Source organism: Stegodyphus dumicola, chromosome 9 (genome assembly GCF_044657685.1).
Source record: "Stegodyphus dumicola isolate Sdum_Otavi_A_Nest chromosome 9, ASM4465768v1".
Taxonomy (NCBI): Eukaryota; Metazoa; Arthropoda; class Arachnida; order Araneae; family Eresidae; genus Stegodyphus; species Stegodyphus dumicola.
In genome coordinates, this window is record NC_140776.1 from 1,172,324 (window position 1) to 1,197,132 (window position 24,809).

The 24,809-nt window shown below is 30.5% G+C and overlaps 1 protein-coding gene across 1 annotated transcript in view; it reads right to left on the reverse strand.

Moving 5' to 3' along the window:
- LOC118193624 (uncharacterized) overlaps positions 1–24,809 on the reverse strand; it is a 188,019-nt gene that overhangs the window by 66,753 nt on the left and 96,457 nt on the right. Inside the window, exons 21-25 of the mRNA XM_085823169.1 lie at positions 22,732–23,001; positions 15,424–15,575; positions 13,903–14,077; positions 11,733–11,905; positions 5,599–5,721 (exon numbers count right to left, since the gene is read on the reverse strand). Of these exons, the coding sequence (XP_085679295.1) occupies positions 5,599–5,721; positions 11,733–11,905; positions 13,903–14,077; positions 15,424–15,575; positions 22,732–23,001 (893 nt within the window). The remainder of the gene's footprint in view (positions 1–5,598; positions 5,722–11,732; positions 11,906–13,902; positions 14,078–15,423; positions 15,576–22,731; positions 23,002–24,809) is intronic.

A 24,809-nucleotide genomic window follows, 5' to 3' on the forward strand; every position in this document is an offset into this window, starting at 1 on the left:
CAAAATAGAAGATATATGTCTTTCACGAAACAAAAAATTGTTGACGATCAAATTAAGGAATGGCTGAAAGAAAAAATAATAAGCCTAGCAACTCTAACTATGCGGCACCTATTATTTTGTGTAATAAGCGGGATAATTCTAAAAGATTATGCGTTGACTATCGGAAATTAAATAAGAAGATTATTAAAGACAAATTTCCACTGCCTTTAATTCCGGAAGTACTTGATTGTTTAGAACAGTCAAAGGTCTTTACGACACTAGATTTGAAAAATGACTTTTTCCAATGAGACATAGATGAAAACTGCACAAAATACACTGCGTTGTAACACATAATGGTATTTATGAATTTCTTAAAGCTCCTTTTGGTTTATGTATTAGTCCAAATGTTTTTCAAAGGTATATTTATTCAGTATTTCATGACTTGTTAAATGAAGGTGTAATAATTATTTATATGGATGATATAGTCATACCGGCTAATGATCAATTTGAACGTTTAGACAAATTAGAAAGAGTATTCAAAACTGCTTCGGAATATGGATTACAAATAAATTTCAAAAAGAGCCAATTCTTAAAACAGAAAATTGAATTTTTGGGACATGTAATTGAAAACGGAACCATCCGACCATCACCTTCCAAAACTGTTGCTGTTCGAAACTTTCCACAACTGTGTAACTGTAAACAACTACAAAGCTTTTTAGGACTAACGGGATATTTTCGTAAATTCATTCCTCATTATACTAAAATAGCTAAACCTGTTAGTGACTTACTTAGAAAGGGTATTGGTTTTAAGTTCGATTCCGAACAACAGGAAGCTTTTTGCAGATTATAAGAAATTCTCTCTCAAGCACCTGTTCTACACATATTTAGGCAAGGATATCCATAGAACTTCATACTGATGCTAGTAGTCAAGGCTTTGGTGCGGTACTACTCCTGATCATGTCCTACTTTTAATCCGATGATGGTAATTATCATCCAATTCAGTATATGAGTAAGAAGACTTCACCGCAGCAAGAGAAACTCTGTAGTTACGAATTAGAAGCCCTTGCAGTTATAGAAGCTCTGAAGAAGTTTTGATACTATTTGTTAGGCACTAAATTCAAAATTGTAACTGATTGTAGTGCTTCTCAGAAAACTTTAGATAAGAAAGATTAAACTCCTAAGATTGCAAGATGGGCAATGTTTATTGAAGAATTCAATTACAAAATTGTAGATCGTTCAGGAAGCCAAATGAAACATGCTAATGCTTTAAGTAGAAATGCTCTAATTTTAACATCATACACATCCGATGTAACTGAGAAGATTCGGTTAGCACAACAACAGAATGAAGATGAACATGTGAAATTGATAAAGAATTTAGTTGAGAAAGGAGAAGAAAATGGATTCTTCGTGAGAAATGATACTTTGTACAAATTTGAAAATGGGAAAGATCTGCTAGTAGTGCCAGAATCCTTACAGAATGAAATCATACAGAAGGTACATAAAGGGTCACTTTGCTGTAGAGAAAACTGTGAATGCTGTAGAGCAAGAATTCTATATTCCCAGACTGAAATGCAAAGTTGAAAAGGTAATTGCTAACTGTATAGAATGTATACTGTACAACAAGAAGCAAGGAAAAGCAGAAGTTTTCTTCATCCTGTACCGAAAGGAAACGTTCCTTTGAGTATATACCATGTCGACTTTATTGGACCTCTTCCATCGACAAACAAGAGATACCAACACATTCTAACTGTTGTCGACACTTTTATGAAATTTACTTGGTTCTATCCAGTGAAATCACCAACTACACAAGAAGTCATTTTGAAATTGAAGCAACAACAGACTGTATTTGGAAATCCAGCCAGAATCATTTCAGATCGAGGTAGTGCCTTTACATCGTAAGAATTTTCAGCTTATTGTACTGAAGAAGGCATAGAACATGTCAAACCGTCAAAACATTATGACCGGTATTCCAAGAGGTAACGGACAGATTGAGCGAATCCATAGAATTTTGATTCCTGTTTTGTCAAAATTATCACACGAGGATTCAACAAAATGGTTTAAGTATGTTCAAGATGTTCAGAGAATAATCAACAATACAACTACGAGAAGTACAAAATATTCACCGTTTGAGCTTCTCATGGGCACGAAAATGAAGAACAAGGAAGATCTGAGAATTAATGAGATATTGAATGAAGAATATCTAAAGCAGTTGATGCGAGAACGTGATGAAATGAGAGAAGATGCGAAAAACAACATTTTGAAGATACAAGAAGAGAATCATAAGCAATTTAACAAAAGACGTAAGAAACCGAAACTGTACAAGATTGGCGATTTGGTAGCCATTCAGAGAACTGAGTATGGGACTGGTTTGAAACTACGACCTAAGTTTCATGGACCATATAAAATCATAGCTGTTAGACCAAATGACAGATATGAAGTCGAAAAAGTAGGATGCCATGAAGGACCGAATTTGACATCTACTGCGCCTGACCATATGAAGCCATGGTCAAATTGATTTGATGTTTGTATCAGCTCAAAACCTAAGGACCTGATACTCTTTTTTTTTTTTTTTTTTTTATTTCTCTTTGCAGGTACATGATAGTGATGTCCAGTCAACAGACATCGAGGACGATGCCTCTTCAGGCTGGCTGAAGCTGTGGGGATCAACGACCAAGGCTGACTTAGCGAATTACCAGCAATAACGTCATTCCAGCACAGCGTAGTGCGAAGCATTCCAGACAGCATCAGATAGTGTCCAGACGTGGATGAGAGTGGAGATGTGAGCAGACGGCTCGCTCGTCTTCAAGAGTTGAAGAAGACAGACTGTCTTCTTTTGATGTTTTGCCTTTAGCTGTTATGCCTTTAGCCGTACATATTATTTAAAGCTAGCCATAGACGTTTGTGTGAAAGGACTGAAATGTGAAATGTTCATCATTACATGAATCCTGAAACATTAATTTTACTTAACCTTTATCACTTTATTCTATTTCTTATTATTAAAATAAAGCATTTAAAAATGCTACGTTCGTGCTCTCTGTCTCGAAAGAAAACCCTACATATATAACTATCCAAATCGTACTTCAGGAATTATTTAGTCAAGATTTATTGAAAAACAATTATTATAGTTTTCAATATATTCATGTAGAAAGAAAATTTTAACACAAGAAACTATTGTTGATAAAAAAGGGATACATGGCAGAGAATTGTTTCAAAGTGAATAGTTCTTCCATAAAAATGAATCGAAATATTTTATATAAAAAAGGTATAAATGCACACAAACAATGTTTAAATATTTGAACCAAAGAAAAACAAAAGTAAATAAATACATCATTTACAAAAACCTTAGCAGCAAGGCTGTCACTAAACTAAATCTCTACGCTAAATCCACCATTGTGTTCCACATATGTGCTCAGCTCTAGCTCTTCACAAGAAGTGCTAGAATTGAAATTTTGGATTTATTCAAAGAATCTGCTTTTTATAGTATTGTTACCATATTTTTGATGTATGCCACATAAATCTCAGACATTTTTTTTAAAATCTCTCTCTCTTCACTTGCGATGCAAACAATTTCGTATTTGTTAAGCACAAGGTACAAATTATGAAGTGCATTTTAATTGAAACTCACTGTTTGAAAAGCTGTAGAATCTTATGTTAACTAACCAGTTATGATTTTGATCTTTACTATAACTTCTTCTTTCCCCATTCCTCACCAAAATGCAAATTAGTTTTGAGAGTATTTATGCTGAGGGTTTAAATCTTAAAGAGCTTCTGGTACTCATGTTTGCTGTTAGTTTTTTGCCAGCTTAATTTGAAATTTGAAAGTGATATTCCATTTTTGCATTCTTGCCAGCTGATTCTTTTAACTTGGGTAAAATAACCGTGTCAGCTTATTCTAAGAGTTATGCTTTGTCTATAGTACAAGTTGTGCCATGTTTAATTCAAATTAAATTTAAAAAGTTATTCCTTCCTTAGTACTTTGTGATGGTGAAGCAATAACTCACTATCTTGTCTAGCAGGGTTTCCAGATCAATCAAAACCCTACAAAGCTGACAATAAATAAATCCTTTACACATGTTAATCATACAGTCAGAACTAATATTAAAAGACATAAAGTTATATATGTGCAAATAATCCAAATTTTATTAAAACTAGAAAAGGGAAAATGGAAACTAACCTGACAACCATAGAAAACCGAACAAAATTCACTCATCTATGCAATTTTAGTTCTGGAAGAGAGTGGATCATCAGAATTATGTATATTATAAATGTTTTATCATCTGAAAAGTTCTGTCGTTTTCCAAATCGAAGCATTTCCCCCCCCCCTAATTATTTTGTTACTGCTGATCAACTGACCTAAAAATTTGAAAATTCATGATCTATGATTACTATAAAAAAGAATTATGCAGGAAATATTAAATAACTAAAATAATTAAATAAATAAGTTTACCTAATTTATATATCTTATAATTATATTAAATTTTTGTTAAAAGTGTATTTGTACATTTATGTTAGGAAAAAATTACTGCTAAATTTACCATTCCGAATTTTCTGATAAACACAAATTTTATTTATTTACATCAAAAAATTAGCAAAGAGTGCCAGAATTCTACTGTATTATGATCTAATGATGAGAGTAAGCCCACTATTTGGAATTATCCTTTTTCTGTTATTTTATAATGTAGAAGACGTACTTAAATTTTTTAAAAAATTCTTTAAAACAAAATTGTTTGCTTAATGAAAGTAAAGCATTTACTACAATAAGATCACTTTTAATGAATCTTTAACAATTCCAGCATTCAGCAGAGTTTCATTCTTTGCATCAAAAACACTGTATGCATTGAATTGTACTTTAGTTAAAGATTACATTTGTAAAAGGATGTAAAAATAAATGAATGTCTGCAATATTTTATTCTGAATGAGCTGTGCCTCACTTAATTCATTAAATCAATTACCTAGTCTGAAACATCACAAAAGTAGCAATTTGTTTAAAATGATTGAATGAAAAATGCATTAAGAAATTATACTTGTTACTTTTTTTAGATACCTTATTATTTAAAAAAAAAGGACTGCAATTCAAAACAAATATATAAATAAATATTTTTTCCTTATTACCTATTTTGTTAATCAATGACATTTTCCAGTACAAAAAAAAAAAAAAATATATTGCAATGTGAAATGATATTTTTATTAATAAGCTTAGTAATATGATTAAATATTTATATGATGATTAACATAATTTATCAAATATGCAATAAGTTTTATATACCTTGAAAAAAAGAAAAATCATAATGGCAGAATTTTGTAATTAAATTTCTCTTTTTATTATTATTATTATTATTATTATTATTATTATTAATTTATTTTACACTTTCCTAATCAAATGAAGCTGCTTTTGAAAATTAGCATAATGTTTGACTGCAATTGTTTTAGATACTTAGTGCATTTAATTTAATGAACATCTGAAAAAGATATAACAGTAATTTAATGATTACAATTAAAAACAGTTAGCTTATAATAGTAAAAATTTAAAACATATTACAAAGAGCCATATTTAAAGGAAATCAAAGATTAATTTGCAATTCAAAACATTTAGTATTTACAAATATGATAGACACTTACAGCAACTATACCACCCATAGTTCCAACAGCATACATACAAAAGTCTAAAAGTTGCTGTGGTGCTTCTACTTGCATATTATAGGCTAATGCCACTGTTTTATTCAGAAGACGAATAATTTCTTCCTAAAATTAAATAAGAATAAATTAAATAAGGACTAATTAATAAATTAACTTCATGAAAAAACAACATAATTTCAATCGATTAAGGTACACAAAAATAATATACAAAATAGTTTTACAAATATGAACATAAAAGGAAGAAATTTCTATGATTCACAATAAGTAAATGAGACATAGGATAATCAAACATTATTTTAATGTTTAATTATACTATTATTTAATTGTTCAATATTATTTTAATTATTAATTTAAACATTATTATTTCCCCTAAATAAAAGTATATTATATGTACAATGGTTTATTATGACTATGCACAATTTACATGCAACTGATAAAGAAAATGATTTTTTTTTTTTTTTTTTTTTTTTTTTTTTTGTTGTTGTTGTTGTTGTTGTTCTCCTTTGCCTTTTCTTCTTCTTTCCCCTTCCAGTCTAATGATAATATAATGACCTAATTTTTAATTGGACTGCAGTGGGTAGTTGCCACAACAAACGATGCTAAGAAGTTATGGTTATTGACAAAATCTTTTTGAGGAAAGATTTAACAATGACTATTATAAATATTAGAAAATGTCCTTCCTCACATTTCGTATTTTAACTATTTAAAGAACATAAATTAGGCAACCTAGACTCTTTCTCTCAACCATGTGATTTTATATGTACAGTTAAAAATAATAATCCAGTTTTTCTTCTAACCTATCACATGAACTATTCTTGCATCCATGCAACAGGTAGTTGACACAGTCTTGAGTTTGCTAAACTGGAAGCTCATTTCTCATAACTCCAAAAAGGGGGACAATTTCAATAGCTGTCACTGTCTTTGAATTCACTTCATATTCAATTTGTTACATCTAAAACATACTTTCAAAAATATCATGATGTATGTTCCCATAATGAGTATTTCATTAAACAGCCGAGTGGCATGACTGCCTTTATCCACTCATGAGATTGTTTGCTACTTGGTATATATTACCTTATCATTTTAAATATTTCTTTTTTATTTTCTTTTAAAACTTTAAATATTATCCTAATAAATGAAAGCTTATAAAAAAACAGATTAAATAATTCAATGTACATATTTAACAAGTCATTGCTGCTTAAATAGAGTTCTTTAGCAGATCCCAAAACCCTACTACTCAAAGAGTTAAAAGCTATACAATTAAAACAAAAGTTCTCCAAGAGGGGCAAGAATTTCACTCTCTCAGGAGGAATTTGAAAACTTTAGCTAGAAAAGGACTGCTATCAAACAGCAGCAAATGACTCATGACAAAGATAAGCTATGTCGTGACTGAAAACAAGGGATCCAGCACAGATTAAAAAAAAAAAAATAGAAATAGGTTTGATTATAAGAATAACAGAATAAATAGAACAAATTAACGTATTATTATTTATATTTATTAAATATAATAAATTGTGCATATATAAATATGTATTAATTAAATATAAAAATTCATAGATACCTATATACACTGCCCTCCAAAAGTTAGGGAACAGCATGTTTTTCAAAGCTTATCATTACAAAAATATCAGTAACATTTAAATTCACAGTTCATATGCATGACAGTAATGAAGTTTAAGAAAATATATGCAAAAACAATAGCTTTTACTTTTATTTTATAGAAATGAATACTTATATAGAAGTTGGAGAAAAAATGCAAAAATTGTAATTTTGTTCATGAGTGTTAATCTTCAGTTGCTATTACAGTTTCGTGGACAATACCCAGAAGAGTCTATCGATGTCCAGGGGAAGTCATTTGCCTGATTCGTTGAGGTGGCAGGCAATTGGATGGATGGAAATGGTTATGTCATAAGCTGATGCTGCTGGATGTCTCAATGTCTCTTGTAGTGTGGTCCACTGACTATGGAATCGTTCTGAATGCAAGGATTCTGTGCCTAGAAGAAATGTTCTAGACAGACCTAGAATTACAACACCTGTGGGAGACTGTTATTCAGCTCTTTTGGCCCAAAGAAGGAGCAACATTACTGTGCCTCAGCACATGGCAGATCATTTAGTGGCAGCAGGAACAGGAATTTCAGCTACTACAGTGCACAGATACCTGCACAATGCAAGTCTGTATGCAAGACGACTAGTTATTTGTGTCCCTTTCACCAGAGAACACAGAGGGGCCCCGTTTATGTTGGGCAAGAGAACAAGTCTTTTGGACCAGTCAACAATGGGTGGCTGTTCTCTTCACAGATGAGTCTAGGTTCACACTGGAGAGTGATTCAAGTTGTTAGCTGATTTGGAGAGAACAATGCAACAAATACAACGAATCCCACATTGTGGAAAGACACAGTTACAGAGGTGGTGGAATAATGGTTTGGGCTAGGATCTCTCTCAGTGGTCACACTAACCTGCATATGTTCCATGGAGGAACTTTGACCAATGTGAGGTATCAAGACGAGATCCTTGATCAATATATGCTACTCATATGCCACTGCTATTGGTCCTGCATTTCTTCTGATGGATGACAATGCTCAACTGCACCGAGCTCGGGTTGCTGAAGAATATCCTGAGGGTAATGGTATGAAGCAGATGGAATAGCCAGATCAATCCTCAGACCTGAATCCGATACAGCATCTTTCGGACTACCTTGAGAGACAGGTTGCTTCTTTAAGTCCTCCTCCCAGGTCATTAGATGAGCTTGAACAAGGATTACTCCACGTCTGGTTGTTGCTTCCCATTTCACTGACCAACAACTTAATTGACAGCACGGAACGTCACTGCCACCAATGTATTGCAGCTAGGGGTGAAGACATTCCTTATTAGAACCCACTTTTGTAATGTTACCACCTGATTTTTCCTCAAGAAACTGTGATATTCTGTTTCTCCATGACTGGATTTCTCTACCAAGAAAGCAATTTTTTGTTTTAATTCGTGTTTGTGTTGAATTTTAAAAACATTCTATACTGCATTCATTAAAGAACTGTTTAGTGAACATGTCCTGTAAATTTCTTGTTTCTATGTTGCTTCATTCTCAAATTAGACACAAAAAACATGCTGTTCCTTAACTTTTGATGGGCAGTGTATAAACAGACACTCCCCATTCTATTAACTTTCACAGATACAAACAAACCTGTTTTCAAACAGTGAAATTTGTTAGAAGTCTTTAGTTACTTTACAGCACTTTTGGAAGGATTGCAATATTTATAATTGTATGCAGAACATCCACAATTCATGAGTGGGGATGTAAACATGAATGGTATTTGGAAAAGTATGTGCCCCTATCTTGTTCATGATTATCACAGTTTTAATCAAGATGACAAAAGGAAGTCCTTATGAATCTTGTTGACATTAACAGGCAACTTAATCTAAACCTGAAAGAGAAATATTTTGAAAAACTGCTACATGAAGAAGAATTGACTTATAATTGATGCATCTCAAAAAGAAGCATAGAGAGGAGGAGGGAGAATTTGGCATAGTTAAAAAGTTCAATACAAAGTTAATGACAGCAGCATTTTCCAAGTTCGAAGAAGGTCTCATTACTTTGGAAAACTAAGACCAAAATTCTGATAAGGCTGCAAGAGTAAAGTCTGCTGTACACAATACCATAGACTGTTATAGCCTTATTAATGATAAAAAAATTAAAACCTTTTCAGATAAGTTTACACACTTATTTTTTTAAGACTTCATAAATCTGTGTTACTGGTTCATCTAACATGCCAACTTCTTCCATCTCTCATACAGATTCCTTATCACAAGTCTCCTTTAATTGCTGATGAATCTTCAGAGGCTGAGTGAGTTGTTGATTCATCTTCACTCTTGTAAAGATCTGCCAGCCTCATCTTCACTTTAAAACATACCCCATAGACAACCACATAAAAAGTTATTATTTATTTACAGTTTTTTTTTATATTGAACTGTATTTAAAATTTAAAATATAGTTGTTCATAAGATGAGGGGGATTTGTATTTATTAAATACAACAAACCTTAAACTTATATGTAACTTTATAGTAAATTATCATCAAATACTCTGAAGTTTGTATCACTCATTTCAAATGCACTACTTGAATAAAAAAAAAAATTGGAGGAAAGGCACGACAATACTGTGAAAAGAAATAAATAGGACAATAAAGGTACTGGATTAAAAAATGTCATTAAAATAAGTAAATTCTCATTCACAGAGTAAGAATTTCAGTTTATAATAAGGCGCTTGATGTAATCATTTATTAACAAGAAAAGATATTTTGCATTTATTAAACATGATGCATAATAATTTATTAAAATGGCTACTCGCAATGCCTTTCTGATAGAAAAGAATAATGCAGCAGCTAAGTGACCAGTCTTTAGCAATGACAACAGAATGGCAGGAAGACCTAACTTATTGGAAGGTCTAATTTCATTTGTGAAATACTCATCAATTTTTTATTTTAATTGAGATGATACTTCAGACCTTTTATTTAATATAGAAGTTGTTTTATTGCACTGTCAATTCAAAACAATTTCATGCGTATGTTTATGAAATAAGAATATTTTAAAAACAGTTTTTTTAAACTATGAAATTTATTAGCTGTAAATGCAAGTAATATTACCCTTTTTAAAATGTAGATATATTTAAAAAACTTATTTTAGTCTAATGCAGAGCTTAAATTGGGTCAGAGCTCTAAATATGCACTTCTTCTGTGTAACTGAACAATTATTTCAGTAGAAATTTTATCTCAAAAATATTATTTTTAGCAATAAAATTATACAGTCAAAAATCGTTAATCCGGACTCGTCGGGACTTCGGCGATTCCGGATTATCAATTTTTCTGGATTATAGACCATCAGTTTAAATCTGGTAAGATGGCATGCAGAAATTATAAAATTAAAAATATGAAACCGTAATTTATGAAACAAAGAACATTTATGATCTAAAGGGTATCAAAATTCACAAAAAAAAAAGCTTCATATTTATTTGTTTACTTTATTAAACATTTCTTTCAATGTAAGTTGTTTAAGTTGCTTCATTTTATGTGATAATACTTTCTCTTTAATTCTATAAACAGACATAATTTCTTGTTCAGTTACAAAGTTCCGCTGTTCAAGTCCTATAATTGCTGTGTCGAGAATACTGACTAATTTGTCAACAGAAATTCGATAACCTCTGTGTCACTTTCTTCACTATCAGAAGCAAATTATAATGATGAGGAAGCATGCCGTGGCATATTCCCCCCCCCCACCGCTGCAGAGCAGCGTGAAATTGATAAACAGATTTCGGAATGGTTAGAGAAACAAAGGACATGCCTTTATCCATTTTTTGCAGCAATTCCACTTTTGTTTAATGGACTTCGAAACATACTTTCGCTTTGTAGATCCTTTACATATTAGTAAATATATATTGGAAATTCTATTTGACATAATTGAAAGTTCAAGCTTACTTTTATAAAATTGCTCTAACAGTCTGCAAAAAATAATAAGCCGGATCCAATTCAAAGATTAAGGAACAACGCAATCTGCAACATTAAGTGAATTAGATAATTTTAGCTTAGCTTATACCATCCGTTATACATTAAACGCGCATGCGTAAACGTATTTTGCACATGCGCACACACATATTTGCAGCCATAAAGGTCTTACGCACATGCGTCACTGCGACACATGCGCAGAAAGTTTGTAGCTTTGAGGTCCGGATTATAGATCATTCCAGATTATGGGTGTCCGAATTAATGACTTTTGACTGTATTAAAAATCGCTTATTAAATTTTAATTTATCTCTCTATTTAATTTTAACGATTTAATTACTTTAATTTTCAATTATTTTAATAAATAATAATAAATTAATTATAAAATAACTAATAATTAATAAAGATTAATTATTTAATTGGATACTCAATAACTGTTTAATTTTAAAATTATTCATGATTTTAATAGCCATTTTATTTACTTAGTTACTTTTGTTCCTCTTTCCTGATGGTCTTCCATTGGGCTCCGGCACTTCTACTTTTCGAAATTAAGCTCTGGTCTAATGATATAAAAGAAAGTTATTATTTAAACACATTTGTTAATAAAAAGTTAAATAAAAAATATTCACCATTCCTTCATTATCAATTCCATTTCCTTCACCAGCAATTGCTGTAAGAGCACTACCAATTTGTTCTAGATGACCTAGAGTATCAGTGTTCATAACACTACCAACAGATCGAACCATTTTCAAACGTGTTTGGGCTTTCTGCTCAGCCTCTTTGTCCAACAAACCAGGATCAGCTGCCAAAGCATAACATAAATTAGCTGACACTGAGACATCTGCATTTAAATTAAATTTTAGAAAGTTTTGCAAGATAAAGATTTATACTAAATCAATGTGTGAAATATTTCACATAATAAATAATACTGAAAAAACTTCAATAAAGCAACTAAACATCCAGATATGCCAGATAATTTAAAATAGATTTAGCTACAAAAAAGTACACTTGAAAAGGAAGTGTGTTAGCTAAATGTTTTGAAAAATATTAGCTGGAAGATAAAAAGAGAACAAGCAAATTTTGTAAACTTGTACCAAAGAAAATAAATAGCACACATGTTGATCAAAAGTAGTATCTGCATACATTCTGACAATGTCAAAACCAAAATGACTTTCTCTTTATACTCACTTATGTCGTTTAATAAATGTCTGATCAAGTATATAGAATAATATACATTTTGCAAATATTTTATTGTATTTATCTTTAGAAAAGTAAAAATTAAGCATGATAATAAGGATGAATATTGCAGCATAACCATAAATTCAGTTTTTATTGATTATAATAATATATAATAATTCAGTATATATAATTCATTTATATATATACACATATACCTACATATTACATCTAATTAATAAAATATGAAGCAATGAATATTCCTTCACATTTTAATTTATCAAATATTCTACTTAAAAAATTGCAAGAATATTCTGTGGTATTTTATGTAGGTAATTTATCCACATACCTTGAACTAAATCAAGAATTATTGCATTTTAAATAAATCACATTATTGTAAATTTGAATATAAAATAGAACAATTATACTCACAATTGCTTTGTTTTATGAAAATTGAAAGATGTGAATTGCATCAAAAGTCCCTACATAACATAATTCTGGTCAAAAAATTTGATTTGGCACCACTGAAAAACTATGAATGAACTTCATAGTATAATAAAAACTGTAGTTAATAATAAAAGGTATAATAAAAACTGTAGCTACACAAAATTCTTCAGTGCAACATTTAATATTCCAATAATATTGAAATCAGCCCTGATGAATGCATAAAAAGTACACCCAAACTGTCAAAATGTTGAATCACCTACATGTGATTAAGGCAATGTTGTTTGTGCATTACCTTATTTCATCCCTGGCTGATGTTTACGTATGCATAGACAACATAACTATGTTGTAGAATATTCTGTCATTCCAAAGTGTATGAAGCTATAGTGAACTTTCTCAACAATTTATTTTTCAATTTTATTAATTGATTAAATTTATCAAATATTCATTCTTTGGGGTGCAAAAAATAATAAAAAAAAAACCACTTTTCTGGCATACATGGAACATCCAATGTTCAATGCAGATTTTAATTCTTAAATTAAATATGTTTAAGAAATACCAGCTAAAACAGTCATGTTTTAAAATTTTAGAAGACATATATATTTTTATATCATTAATTATCTTGTTACATAAGAGGAAAGATCCCAAAATTTTCGAAATGTTGAAGAGCATGTTCTACTTCTCTTGCATGCTAACTTCTCTTAGTATTAAAAAATATATAATAATAATAAAAAAAAATAAAACTGAAGCATTACCTTTATTGACCAAAGACATAATTAGTGGAGAAGAATTTTAATAAATACTAAATTTTATTTCCTAGTCAAAGATTATTTTTAACATTTGTACAGTAATAAAATAGCATATTACAGTAAGAAATAATATTTAACTAGCCAAAAAAACGTCAGTTATAAACTATAGATAATTTATACATCAGTAATAAATTTACATCACTAATTGAAAATTGAATACATATTTTAAAATGTTTCTAATATAGGAGTAATTTAATAAGTATAAATAGAGAAAAGATAAATAAAGTAAGAAAAAGCTATAAAATATGATTTTTAAGAAATATTAACACAGATTAAAAATGTATTATAAATTTAAAATATAACTGCTAGAAATCTTTAAACATTTTAGCAAAAGTATTTTGTTTAACCCCTAAAAAGCAGAATATCATACTTGTTGTTGCTTCTTCATAAGTACTATTCTCATCCAGTGGGAGTCGAACATTCATAAGAGATGATAAAGCCTGCGATACTTGATTCATCCGAGCTTGGTCACCTGAAGCTTCTACTTGTTCAAGCTGTCTGTTGTTTATAAAATTATCATAATCTTGCTTGAAAGGAGGCTCCAACTATAAAGATTAATATTAAATCTGTCAGAAGAAACTACATAAAATTACTTATAAGAGATTTATTTATAAAAATGACTCATATTTATTGATTAAAAAAGGAACAGGTCTGAAAATTTTTAAAAACAAAAAGAATTAACAAATGTAAAATTGTTCAGTTTCTGATGTCTTATACTAAAAAATAATATTTGCCATGTGAGTTAAATAATCATTAAATTTGACTAAACTGTATTTCAAGGCAATGGAATAATTAACATGTAGCAATGAAAAGAAAAAATAAATAAGTTCCAACACTCAAAAATCTTATCAACACAAAATCTTCTCTTTTTTTTTCTTTAAAAGACTTACTAGCCAGTACAAATAGTATTATCACAAAGCCATTAGAGATTCTGATAATCAGAGAAATTTAATACAAGAGACTGTAAATGAATTAAAATAAATAAAAAGAAGGCTGAAGCTTATGTAAAGACTAATGGATAAATATTAATGCTGTCTGTCAGCTTCACAAGTTTTCTACAGTTGTTGTCAGCTTATTTTGTATTTACTGTCTTTAATGCACTTATCCCTCAAAATTCAGTTTTTTTTTTTTTTTCTTTTAAACCTATTTCTAAAAGGCTAATTCTTAAGGCTGCAATTCTAGTTCTATCAGAATTCATTTGCTTAAGATACTCGAACAAATAATGTTTTCTAATTATAATTAAAAAGGACATACTTGGGTTCATCAAAGTACTCAGGAATGCATATTTTTGCATTCTACTGAATAAACCCAAAATAAAATTTTATTAAAAAGCAGTTGACCTACATGACAAGCAGCCTTCGTGCCTAATTAAGCTACTGCATTTTATTCTTGTTATATACATCAAATAAATTATATCAATATACATGTATTTTCCAATGTGGTTTTAATTTTGTACACAAAACAAACAACTTAAAACAAAAGCTGAATAATATTTCAGTTCAAGATTTTCAGAGAAACAATCAAAAACCATATAATGATTCAATACCAAGTTCAAAATTTTAAATCTAGAAAATTACTATTTCAAGGAAAATAGGTTTATAGATTTGATACATTTGATACACATACAATATTCAGAAAAATATAGTTATGGGTTCTATATGATGTTTAAATGACAAAATATATACTTTTCTCTTTTAGCATAGTTTAAAAATTTTAAAAAATACACTAAATATTTTTAATGAAAACAGCAATATATATGGTTTTGGTATACAGCTAATGCCTTTTTAATACAGCAGTTAAATTGAAGTGTTACATTTTACTGGCTAAGCTGAACTAAAAGGGCGAAAATAAAAGAATGAAACAACACAAACAAAAATTAATTTAAAATTACCATCATTGTAGTGATATTTATTCTTGCTAAAGCCCCTTCTTTATCTTTGATATCAACTCCTAACTCAAACAATCCATAAGGCAGTACAAGCTGAGCTTCCCCATCAGGACCAGCACTAAGATATATTAAAGCACCAGTATCATTTTGAATGGCTGAAAATTAAAAGTTATGCATTAAATAAGTATGTAAAATTAAACACATTTCTAATAAATAACATAAATAATTCAAACTATATTTGAGATTTTTTTCTTTTAAAACAAAAGCAATTAAAAATTTTAAATGTAATAAATAGAATATTTTAATAAATAAGAGTTTTCATATAAAAGATGTCTGAAACTGGAGGCTACAGGTTTCGTTTCCATAAATAAACATCTTAGATACTTAAATCCAATTTCAAAGTGCCTCTAAATAGAGAATTTTATGAGAACAGAATTAGTGCAATGAATTTTTAAAATACAAAATTTAACTTTTTGCAGTTTCCTTAGAATATAAAGCCCAATTGGTACAATATTCCTTATGCTTTAATAAACAAAATACAAAAAAGATTTTCACTTACTTCATATGCAAAATTTGTAAATGTATATTACAAAACAAATTTTCTCATTTATTCATGGCATATTTTTTAACCAAATTAAATATTCACTACACAAATCCCTAAATTTTCTTTCATCTTAAAAGAATAATGAGGAAATAAAAACAACTCATTGATTTTGTCAATTGATGACTTCGTATTAAGAAAAGGAAAACACACACACAAGCTTTTATTCTTGCAACTGGTATGGAGAAAATATTCAGTACTGAATCCCACTGAATTTTGCATATAATATCTAATTTAATTCAAAACTACACTTTATGAATTACATTCAAATGGTTCTAATCAAGAGATCCAAATACATAATTCAAAACCTTGAATGTTTCAAAGAAACAAGGAGACTTATAAGATGCAGTCCTATTTTATGCAATATATAATGTCTTTTATATATATATATATATTTAATACATCTAAACATTATGGTCTTGTAAACTTTTTCAGGAATAATGGAAAATTCATTTCTAATGGAAAACAATTTTTAACAAATCTCATTCATATGAGTTATTTGTATGCAGTTCAACTTTGGTAGGATGTATCCAGCAAAATATTTAAAGCAGTAAAGTATTATAATTAAAATTTCTTCAAATTTGTGTAAACAAAATACAATTATATAAATTTATAATAATTTCACTTACAGTGCTGTTATATTATTTTTTGCATGCTGTCTTGCATGCAAATAAATAATGCACAATAATTACTAATGTTGTTCTTATCCTGTCTCTTTACAGATGAAATATTTCTGAATATTTACTGCAAAATTGAGACAAATTTTTGGTTTTTAATTTTTCTTCTTTTTTTAATTTCTTTTGTGGCAATCTGATGTTCGACTGCGTCCGCAGCCAATCCACATCATGTGGTTTACGTAAAAACTGCTAGCATGGAAGAGAACTCGACTACTTCGCCCTTAGCTCAAACGTAGGATGCATGAATTTTAGTTTAGTAGTTTTCTGTTCTGTTATTTCGTTATGTTGATAGCTGATATTATGATAGTTGTGTTTAAAATTATGGTGTGGGTGAATAAAGTTATGTTTAACAAAATGGAGTCAAAGGATATACACCAAGCCATAACCACCACGCACCATATAATGGTGACCCAGCTACTTGTATAAAGCTGCATTCCGGTTGTTCGTTCAGGAAGCTTGGTTCCAAGACTTTCGTGTTTTTCTCTTCAGCCACTGACATGGAGGAAATAGCAGCCGTCGAGATACCAATTTACAATCCTATTGACCCAGCATTGTGGTTTGCTATGTGCAAATCAACTTTTGCTTTAGCCACACCCAAGCCTGTTACGGAGCTGAAGATGAAATTCAACTACTTCGTTGCTCATTTGTTGCCAGAAATTGCTTCGTTGGTTCAAGATATCATACTCCAGGAATGGACAGATTCATTTTACAAAGACTTCAAAGATGCCATTATGGAATGCTGTGGCAAAAGCAGTACCAGTGAAGTCTGGAAATTACTCGCTGGTGAGCAATTTGGAGACAGGAAGCCATCAGAGCAGCAAAGTTTTTTCACCTGTCAATGTATCTGAGAATTCTTAATTGGATTCCCTGCTGGAGGAGGTCAGCAAATTGCATAGTGAGGTTTTGTCTCTATGATGATCACGCAGTGTTTTCAAAATCGCTATAAAAGGAAGTGAAGCCCTTCAGCTAAAGCTGCTTCGAATAGTACTTATTGCTGGTATTATTGCAAATTTAATGACAAAGCTTAAACGTGTATTCCACCATGTACGTTCCAGGGAAACGAACCAGGAGAAGTGTAGTGGTGACTTGCGCTTTACTCTCTGAGTCTTGTCGCCTTTTCATTAGAGACACAAAATGAAATAGAATATTTTTGTGCGACACTGGCTCAGATGTCAGTTTTTTTTCAGCAACCAAACAGGAAGTGCGTCAAACACCTATCATGACGTTTTCTGCAGCCAACGGTACTCCTATTCCGGTTTATGGACAAAAATCTCTAAGTATTGAACTTGGAGTTCGATGCAATTTTAATTTTACTTTTTATGTGGTAAAGTGTCAACAAATATTACTGGATCTGATTTTTTGCATTACTTTGATTTATTACCTGATTTAAGGAATAAAAAGCTTGTTGATTTAAAAATGCATTTAAAAATTAATTGCAATGTAATTAAGACACATTGTATTCTGTTAAAACAATTATTACTATTTGTGTTTATGATAAATTACTGTTTAACTATCCTTCACTGTCGAAGCTTCCTGATCTTAATGAGGCTGTTAAGCACAATACTATGCATTTCATTAAAACTATTGGTTCTCCTGTTTCATATAAGCCCAAGAGACTAGTTCCAGATAGATTAAAAACTGTTAAGCATGAAATTCAGAAAATGATCAATTTAGGTCACATGTGACGCTCCAAAAGTAATTACTCCTCTCCTCTTCACATGGTGTCAGAGAAAGGCACAAACGAATGGAGACCTGTGGGAGATTTTCGGAGGTTAAACGCTCAGACAGTGAAGGATAAGTATCATATTCCCAACATTTGTGATTTTGCAGCAGAGTTGCATGGAACAAATGTGTTTTCTTGATTAGATTTGATAAAAGCCTATCATCAAATACCAATTAATCCCTCTGATATTCATAAAACGGCTATTGCCACTCCTTTCAGACTTTTTGAGAGCACGAGAATGCAATTTGGGCTATGCAACGCAGCTGCAACCTTTCAATGCTTTATTGATGAAGTAACTCGCGAGCTGTCAGGAGCATTTGCTCTTGACAATGATATATTGATTGCATCAAAGGACGAAACTGAGCATTTGATACACTTGAAAACTCTTTTTGAAAGTTTAAGTAATTATGGGTTAAGAATTAATGTGTCTAAATGCAATTTTGGTTTAACATCTTTGAAGTTTTTGGGTTTTCATGTATCTGAACAGGGTTTAAAACCTTTACCCAACAGGGTAGAATCCATTAAAAATTTCCTAAGCCAAACACTTAGTTAAGGAAATTTCTTGGTATATTTCATTCTTACAAACGTTTTGTCCCAAGAGCTTCACATGTTTTAGCTCCCTTGAATAGGTTATTGAAAGGCCGCATTAATAAAAGGAAACCTTCACAACCAAGCAAAACAAAAGAATATTCTCTCGAATGGGATGACAAAGCCGAGAAAATATTCGAAAATGCAAAAAAAAAGGCAATTGCTGAGGCAACCCTTCTCAGACACCCGATTCCTGCTGCAACCTTGAAACTTTGTACTGATGCATCGGACATTGCAGTTGGTAGCTCATTAATGCAATTGCATAATTAAGTTTGGGAACCAATTGCGTTTTTACCGTTAAACTCAGCAAAGGAAGTCAAAGGAAATGGTCAACTTATGATCGAAAACTATTTGTCTAGTAGGAAGTTTCGGCACATGCTTGAAGGCAGGGCCTTTACAATCTACACTGAAAAAAAGCCCTTAATATATGCTTTTAAGCAGAAGCCTGAAAAGCATTCTCCACAACAACTTCGTCATCTTGATTTTATAAGCCAATTTTCCACTGACATACGATACATTAAAGGTTGTGATAATATTGTTGTATATATAATAATTGTATGTATATGTAATATGATGAGTTATCTATGATAGAAATAGATGCAATATCTGATAATCAACACATTGATTATAAAAAGTTATCTTAAACACAAATTCAGGACTCTGAATTTCCAAAATTCTTTATCTCACTCTTCACCAGTTTTTAAACTAGAGAAACATTATTTTCCTCTAGAAGATGTTACTTTTTACTGTAATATGGACACAGGGATACCTCACTCGTTCATTCCTGAATCTTTTCACTCTAAAATTTTTCAGCAGATTCACAGTCTTTCTCATGCCGTTTTTTCAACTTCAACAAAACTAATTACTAAGCGCTATTTTTGACCTAATTTGAAGAAATTTATTAAAACTGCACTTCAATGATGTCTACAGTGCCAACGTTCTAAAATTCATAGACATTTGAAATCACTTCTGGGTACCTTTCCCTTGCTTGATACAAGATTTGCACACATCCATACTGATTTCATAGGTCTTCTTCCACCATCTGAAGGTAGCCGTTATTGCATGGCAATTATTGACAGGTTTACCAGATGGCCGGAAGTTATATCTACTGCCGATATGTCATCTCAGACGACTTGCAAAGTGTTAGTGCACAACTGGATATCTAGATTTGGCTGCCCGGTATCAATAACAACTAATCAAGGCCAAAATTTTGAAACTCACTTATTTAAGGATTTAATGAAGATTTTGGGTACTCATCACGTTAGAACTATTGCTTATCATCCTCAGTCCAATAGGTTGATTGAGAGATTTCATAGGCAACTTAAAAGTTCAATAATGGCTCATAACTACCCAAAATGGAGTGAAATTCTACCTTCAGTTCTGTTGGGTATCAAATCTGCCATTAAGAAGGATATAAAAGTTACTTCTGCAGAACTGGTCTACAGTACCACACTTGGATTACCCTCAGATATGCTGAATACTACTAATTTCGTATCTCCTTCTGAATCTTATGTATCACAGCTTCGATCAGTGAAGCATTTAGTTAGACCTATTCCAACCTCTAGACATGTTCAACTGTCAATTTATATACACCCGGCACTTCAAACCTGTTCTCATGTATTTCTGCATGTCGATTCTGTTAAACGGCCACTAACTCCACCTTCACTGTTCCTCGTGCTGTTGTTAAACGAATGGACAGAAATTTTATTATTGAGGTAAATAACAAAAAGATTACAGTTTCAATAGCTTGTTTAAAACAAGCATATACGTTGTCAGAACGTATAAATTCACCTGTAATTCCTCAATTTCCACAGGAAGTCTGTGAAGACTCAAAAACTGTTCCAAAATAAGTAGTTACCCGCAGTGAACATCGTATTCGTTTTCCTGAAAACTAATCACTGTAATATGATTGTAGTTTTCTACTGTGGTTTACTCAAATGTCATAAATACTTAATATAAATAGTATAACTGTTATATAATATAAATAGTATAACTGTTATTCGAATCTGCATATCTTAAACTGAAAACTTGCAGCCAACCCCTTTTGTGTGTCAAAACTGTGTCACTGGGAGGGAGATACTCTGTGGCAATCTGATGTTCGACTGCATGCACAGCCAATCCTCATCATGTGGTAAACTGCTAGCGTGGCAGAGAACTCGCCCACTTCGCCCTTACTTCGAGCGTAGGCTGTACGAATTTTAGTTTAGTAGTTTTCTGTTCTGTTATTTCGTTATGTTATGATAGTTGTGTTTAAAATTATGGTGTGAGTGAATAAAGTTATGTTTAATGAAATGAAGTCATGTCTTTAAAGGATATACACCGAACCATAACCACCTACACCATACTTTGTTAATTTATTAGGCCTTGACTGTCATATTTTGAAAAATCAAATCTAAAATCATCATTTTTTAGATCTAGTATAAAACTTAATTTTTAATTTTAAAATGAGGCAATTTTTTTAAATCTTCAAATTTAAAAATATCGTATTCTCATAACTGCCAACCTTGAAACATGAAAATGTGGATAACTTTCATGGCTCAAACTGGGAGTTTCTGGGAGGGCTTCACAGTGTGACACCACCATGCATAATTCTGGGTATTCAGCCACATAGGTAGCATATGATTCTGACATAAAATATAACAACATTTAACTAGATATTCTAAATTTTATGCTCTTGTGTCAATTTCTTTTTTGCACTTTTATTACACTCTTTACACTCAGAAAATCCAAAGTAAAGAAGGAAAACTTTAATTTAACAAAGTACTTCTAAACAAGATTAAAATAAACTTATGTATGTAATTTATGTATATGTATGTAATTTATGTATATACTACTTGAGCATAAATTTAGTAATGTTGCATCCACTGGTGTAAAAAAATTAGATATTTATATTTATCAATTAAACATCAGTCAGATCTTCATATAAAGCTCTACAAATGTCTACAGTAGAGACACAATAATATGTAATAAGACAATATAGACTACATAGGTAAAATAAAATTTAATAAGAAAAATTATGCTGAAAAGCACTAGGGTGGGGAAATGAATTTGCACAATTTAAGTTTCATTCATTCAATAAATTATATTTCTTGCTGAAAAGAAAATATGAAATTGCCAAAAAGAGAATTTCCTTATGAAAGACTAAACATTAAAAATTGGATAATTCAGTGATCTGCTGGAAGAAGTGAAGAAAAACTGGGAAAATTGGCAGCTGTGCATAGAAAAAAATTTTCTTTTTCATACGCATGCATATTAGTTCTACATAAATTAGACCAATCATCATTTTATAAAATTAGATATTTATGAAATGTCCCATTAAAATTAGTCAAAATTCACCTTTAATTCATTTTTAGATTAGTACTGATTTTTAATAAAGTTTCTATGTTTTTCTTGTATTTCCTAACTTTATTCTTAATTTTTGCTTTTACCTTAAATTATTTAACTTTTCAATAATTATTTATCTTTCTCGCTATTTTCAACTAATAGTTGATAATTCCATATATCAACTAATCAACAGCTGCTATTTGGAAATTCTCAATCAGGTTTCTTCTTCGCGTTATATCTAAATGTAACTTTACAGAAGAGTTTAAAATGTGTTTTCTTAATCCAAAACATATTGATTAATATCATATCGGAATTTTACATAGTTTTTAGTCATTTAAATGTCAAAAATTTGTACATACTTTATATATTTAAAAGAATTTTATACTATAAGTACTTACTCCAAAATGCAAAATGTTCTATATCTTTTCCTTCAGGATCTGCCCACCCGAGGCAACTAACACTAAACACGTCAATCAATGCTCTACCAGTTTCTGGCAAAATAGTACAATTACCACCTTCAGGAGGTTGATTTATATGCAGAAAGAGATCTGATTCACCACGAAGTCCATACTCATTTTCTGCTATTAGCTTGGCAATGAAATCACCATAAGTTGGGTAATATTCCTTGAAAAAATCTTCACTTAGAGCCATCTTCTTTTCAGTAGCACCTTGATATAAAATATTTTTAGTATAAGCATTTAAAAAATCTTAAGGAAACAAAGGTTTTTCATATCTATTTTCTATCTCTTTAATTATTTCACATATGAGATAATTAATTAGCACATTTAATAACAATCAGTATCTCATTTGATAAAACTCTCCTCATCCCAAATATCACTAATTTCATGCAGAAGCTAAATTTTTCCAAAACACTAATACACAAGTGTAACAATTACAGAATTTATACTTAAGTACTTTTACTACTTAAATACTACTTAAATACACTTGCATCAATTTATGCTCAGTTTGAGAGATTTATTCTATGTATTAACTATTTAAAACACATAAACAATTCAGATAATCAAATGACATGTTTAAATGACAAAAACGTACATTTTACAAAATTAACCCTTTTTTGTGATCACTCATAGCACACTTCACCATTTGCTTAAAGACATATCAGATGCCCATCCTTCTACAACAAGGGACAGGAACAACCATTTTTGCCATTACTTGTAAATTTGAGATTGGAAAATTTCTCTGATACTGTAATCATAACATCTTCCTGTTATTGCATCAAATTCCTCTTTTCTGTAATCATAACAGTAACAATATCTCCTGTTACTGCATCACTAAGATAAATAAAATATTAATTGAATGTTACATTATTTTATGTCACATTCAATTAGCATTTTATTTACTAACAATAATTAATATTACATTATATATATCTTGGGAAACAGCATATTTTCTTCAATTAATATCACTTAATTTTTTTAAACCGTGAAAATATTTTACATTAATTTTAAAATGTTCTAGTATGCAAATATTATATATTTACACAAAATATATAACAGCCTTTTTAATCATTATAACAACAATTTAAAACTTACTTTGTGTATGATAAATTTTAATCCTCTGAGTGGCGCAGGATTTTAGGTCCATTATGAAAACCAGCATTTAAACAGCATTTATTAATTAAGTTTTTATAATTATATATTTATGTTATTAAAGAAAAAAAGAAAGCAAAATATCTTAAATTATAGGCTAATAAATGCCAAGTAGCAAAACTTCTAATGACTGGATAAAGCAGGTCATAAAGCTCAGAGGGTTAAAGTAATGTATTGGGAGTAATGCAAACAAATATTATACACTTATACAAAACATATATTAACCTTTCTAATTATTATAACAACAATTTAAAACTTATTTTCCATATGATAAATTTTAAAGCAGCATATTGCAAACAATACAGTGTCACAGTCTTTGCAACATACTCTATTCTGTACTTTGCAATATAATTTATGGAACAGAAATTATCATTTCTGAGTTGTTGGAGTTGGTAAAAACCTTGAGAAGATATTTGACACTAATATCTAGCATATAAAAGATCTCTAATATTATCATCTGAAGAATCATAGCTAGAAAAATATATCTTCAGATGATTGGTTAGATTTTCAGCATATTAAAAATTATCATATCATAATCAGAACTACTAAAACAATCCAAAATATCAGAAAGGAAAAAAAAAAATACTTGGATGGCATAATAAACCAACCTATGTATTTCTAAAATATAATACAGAATCAGCAAAGTACCATCATATCTAGAACCCCCACACACAAGATTTAAAAAAAAAAAAAAAATGCCATTCAAATATGCAGTTTGAAGCACACGATGAAGCACACGATATCTAAGTCAGTTTGACAGCACACGATAAAAGACAGGAGAATTTAAGGAAACCTGAATCTATTTTGTTATGCTGCATAGAAGTGAAATCAATGAATGCGAGTTAGGCGCATTCCTTCCCAATGAA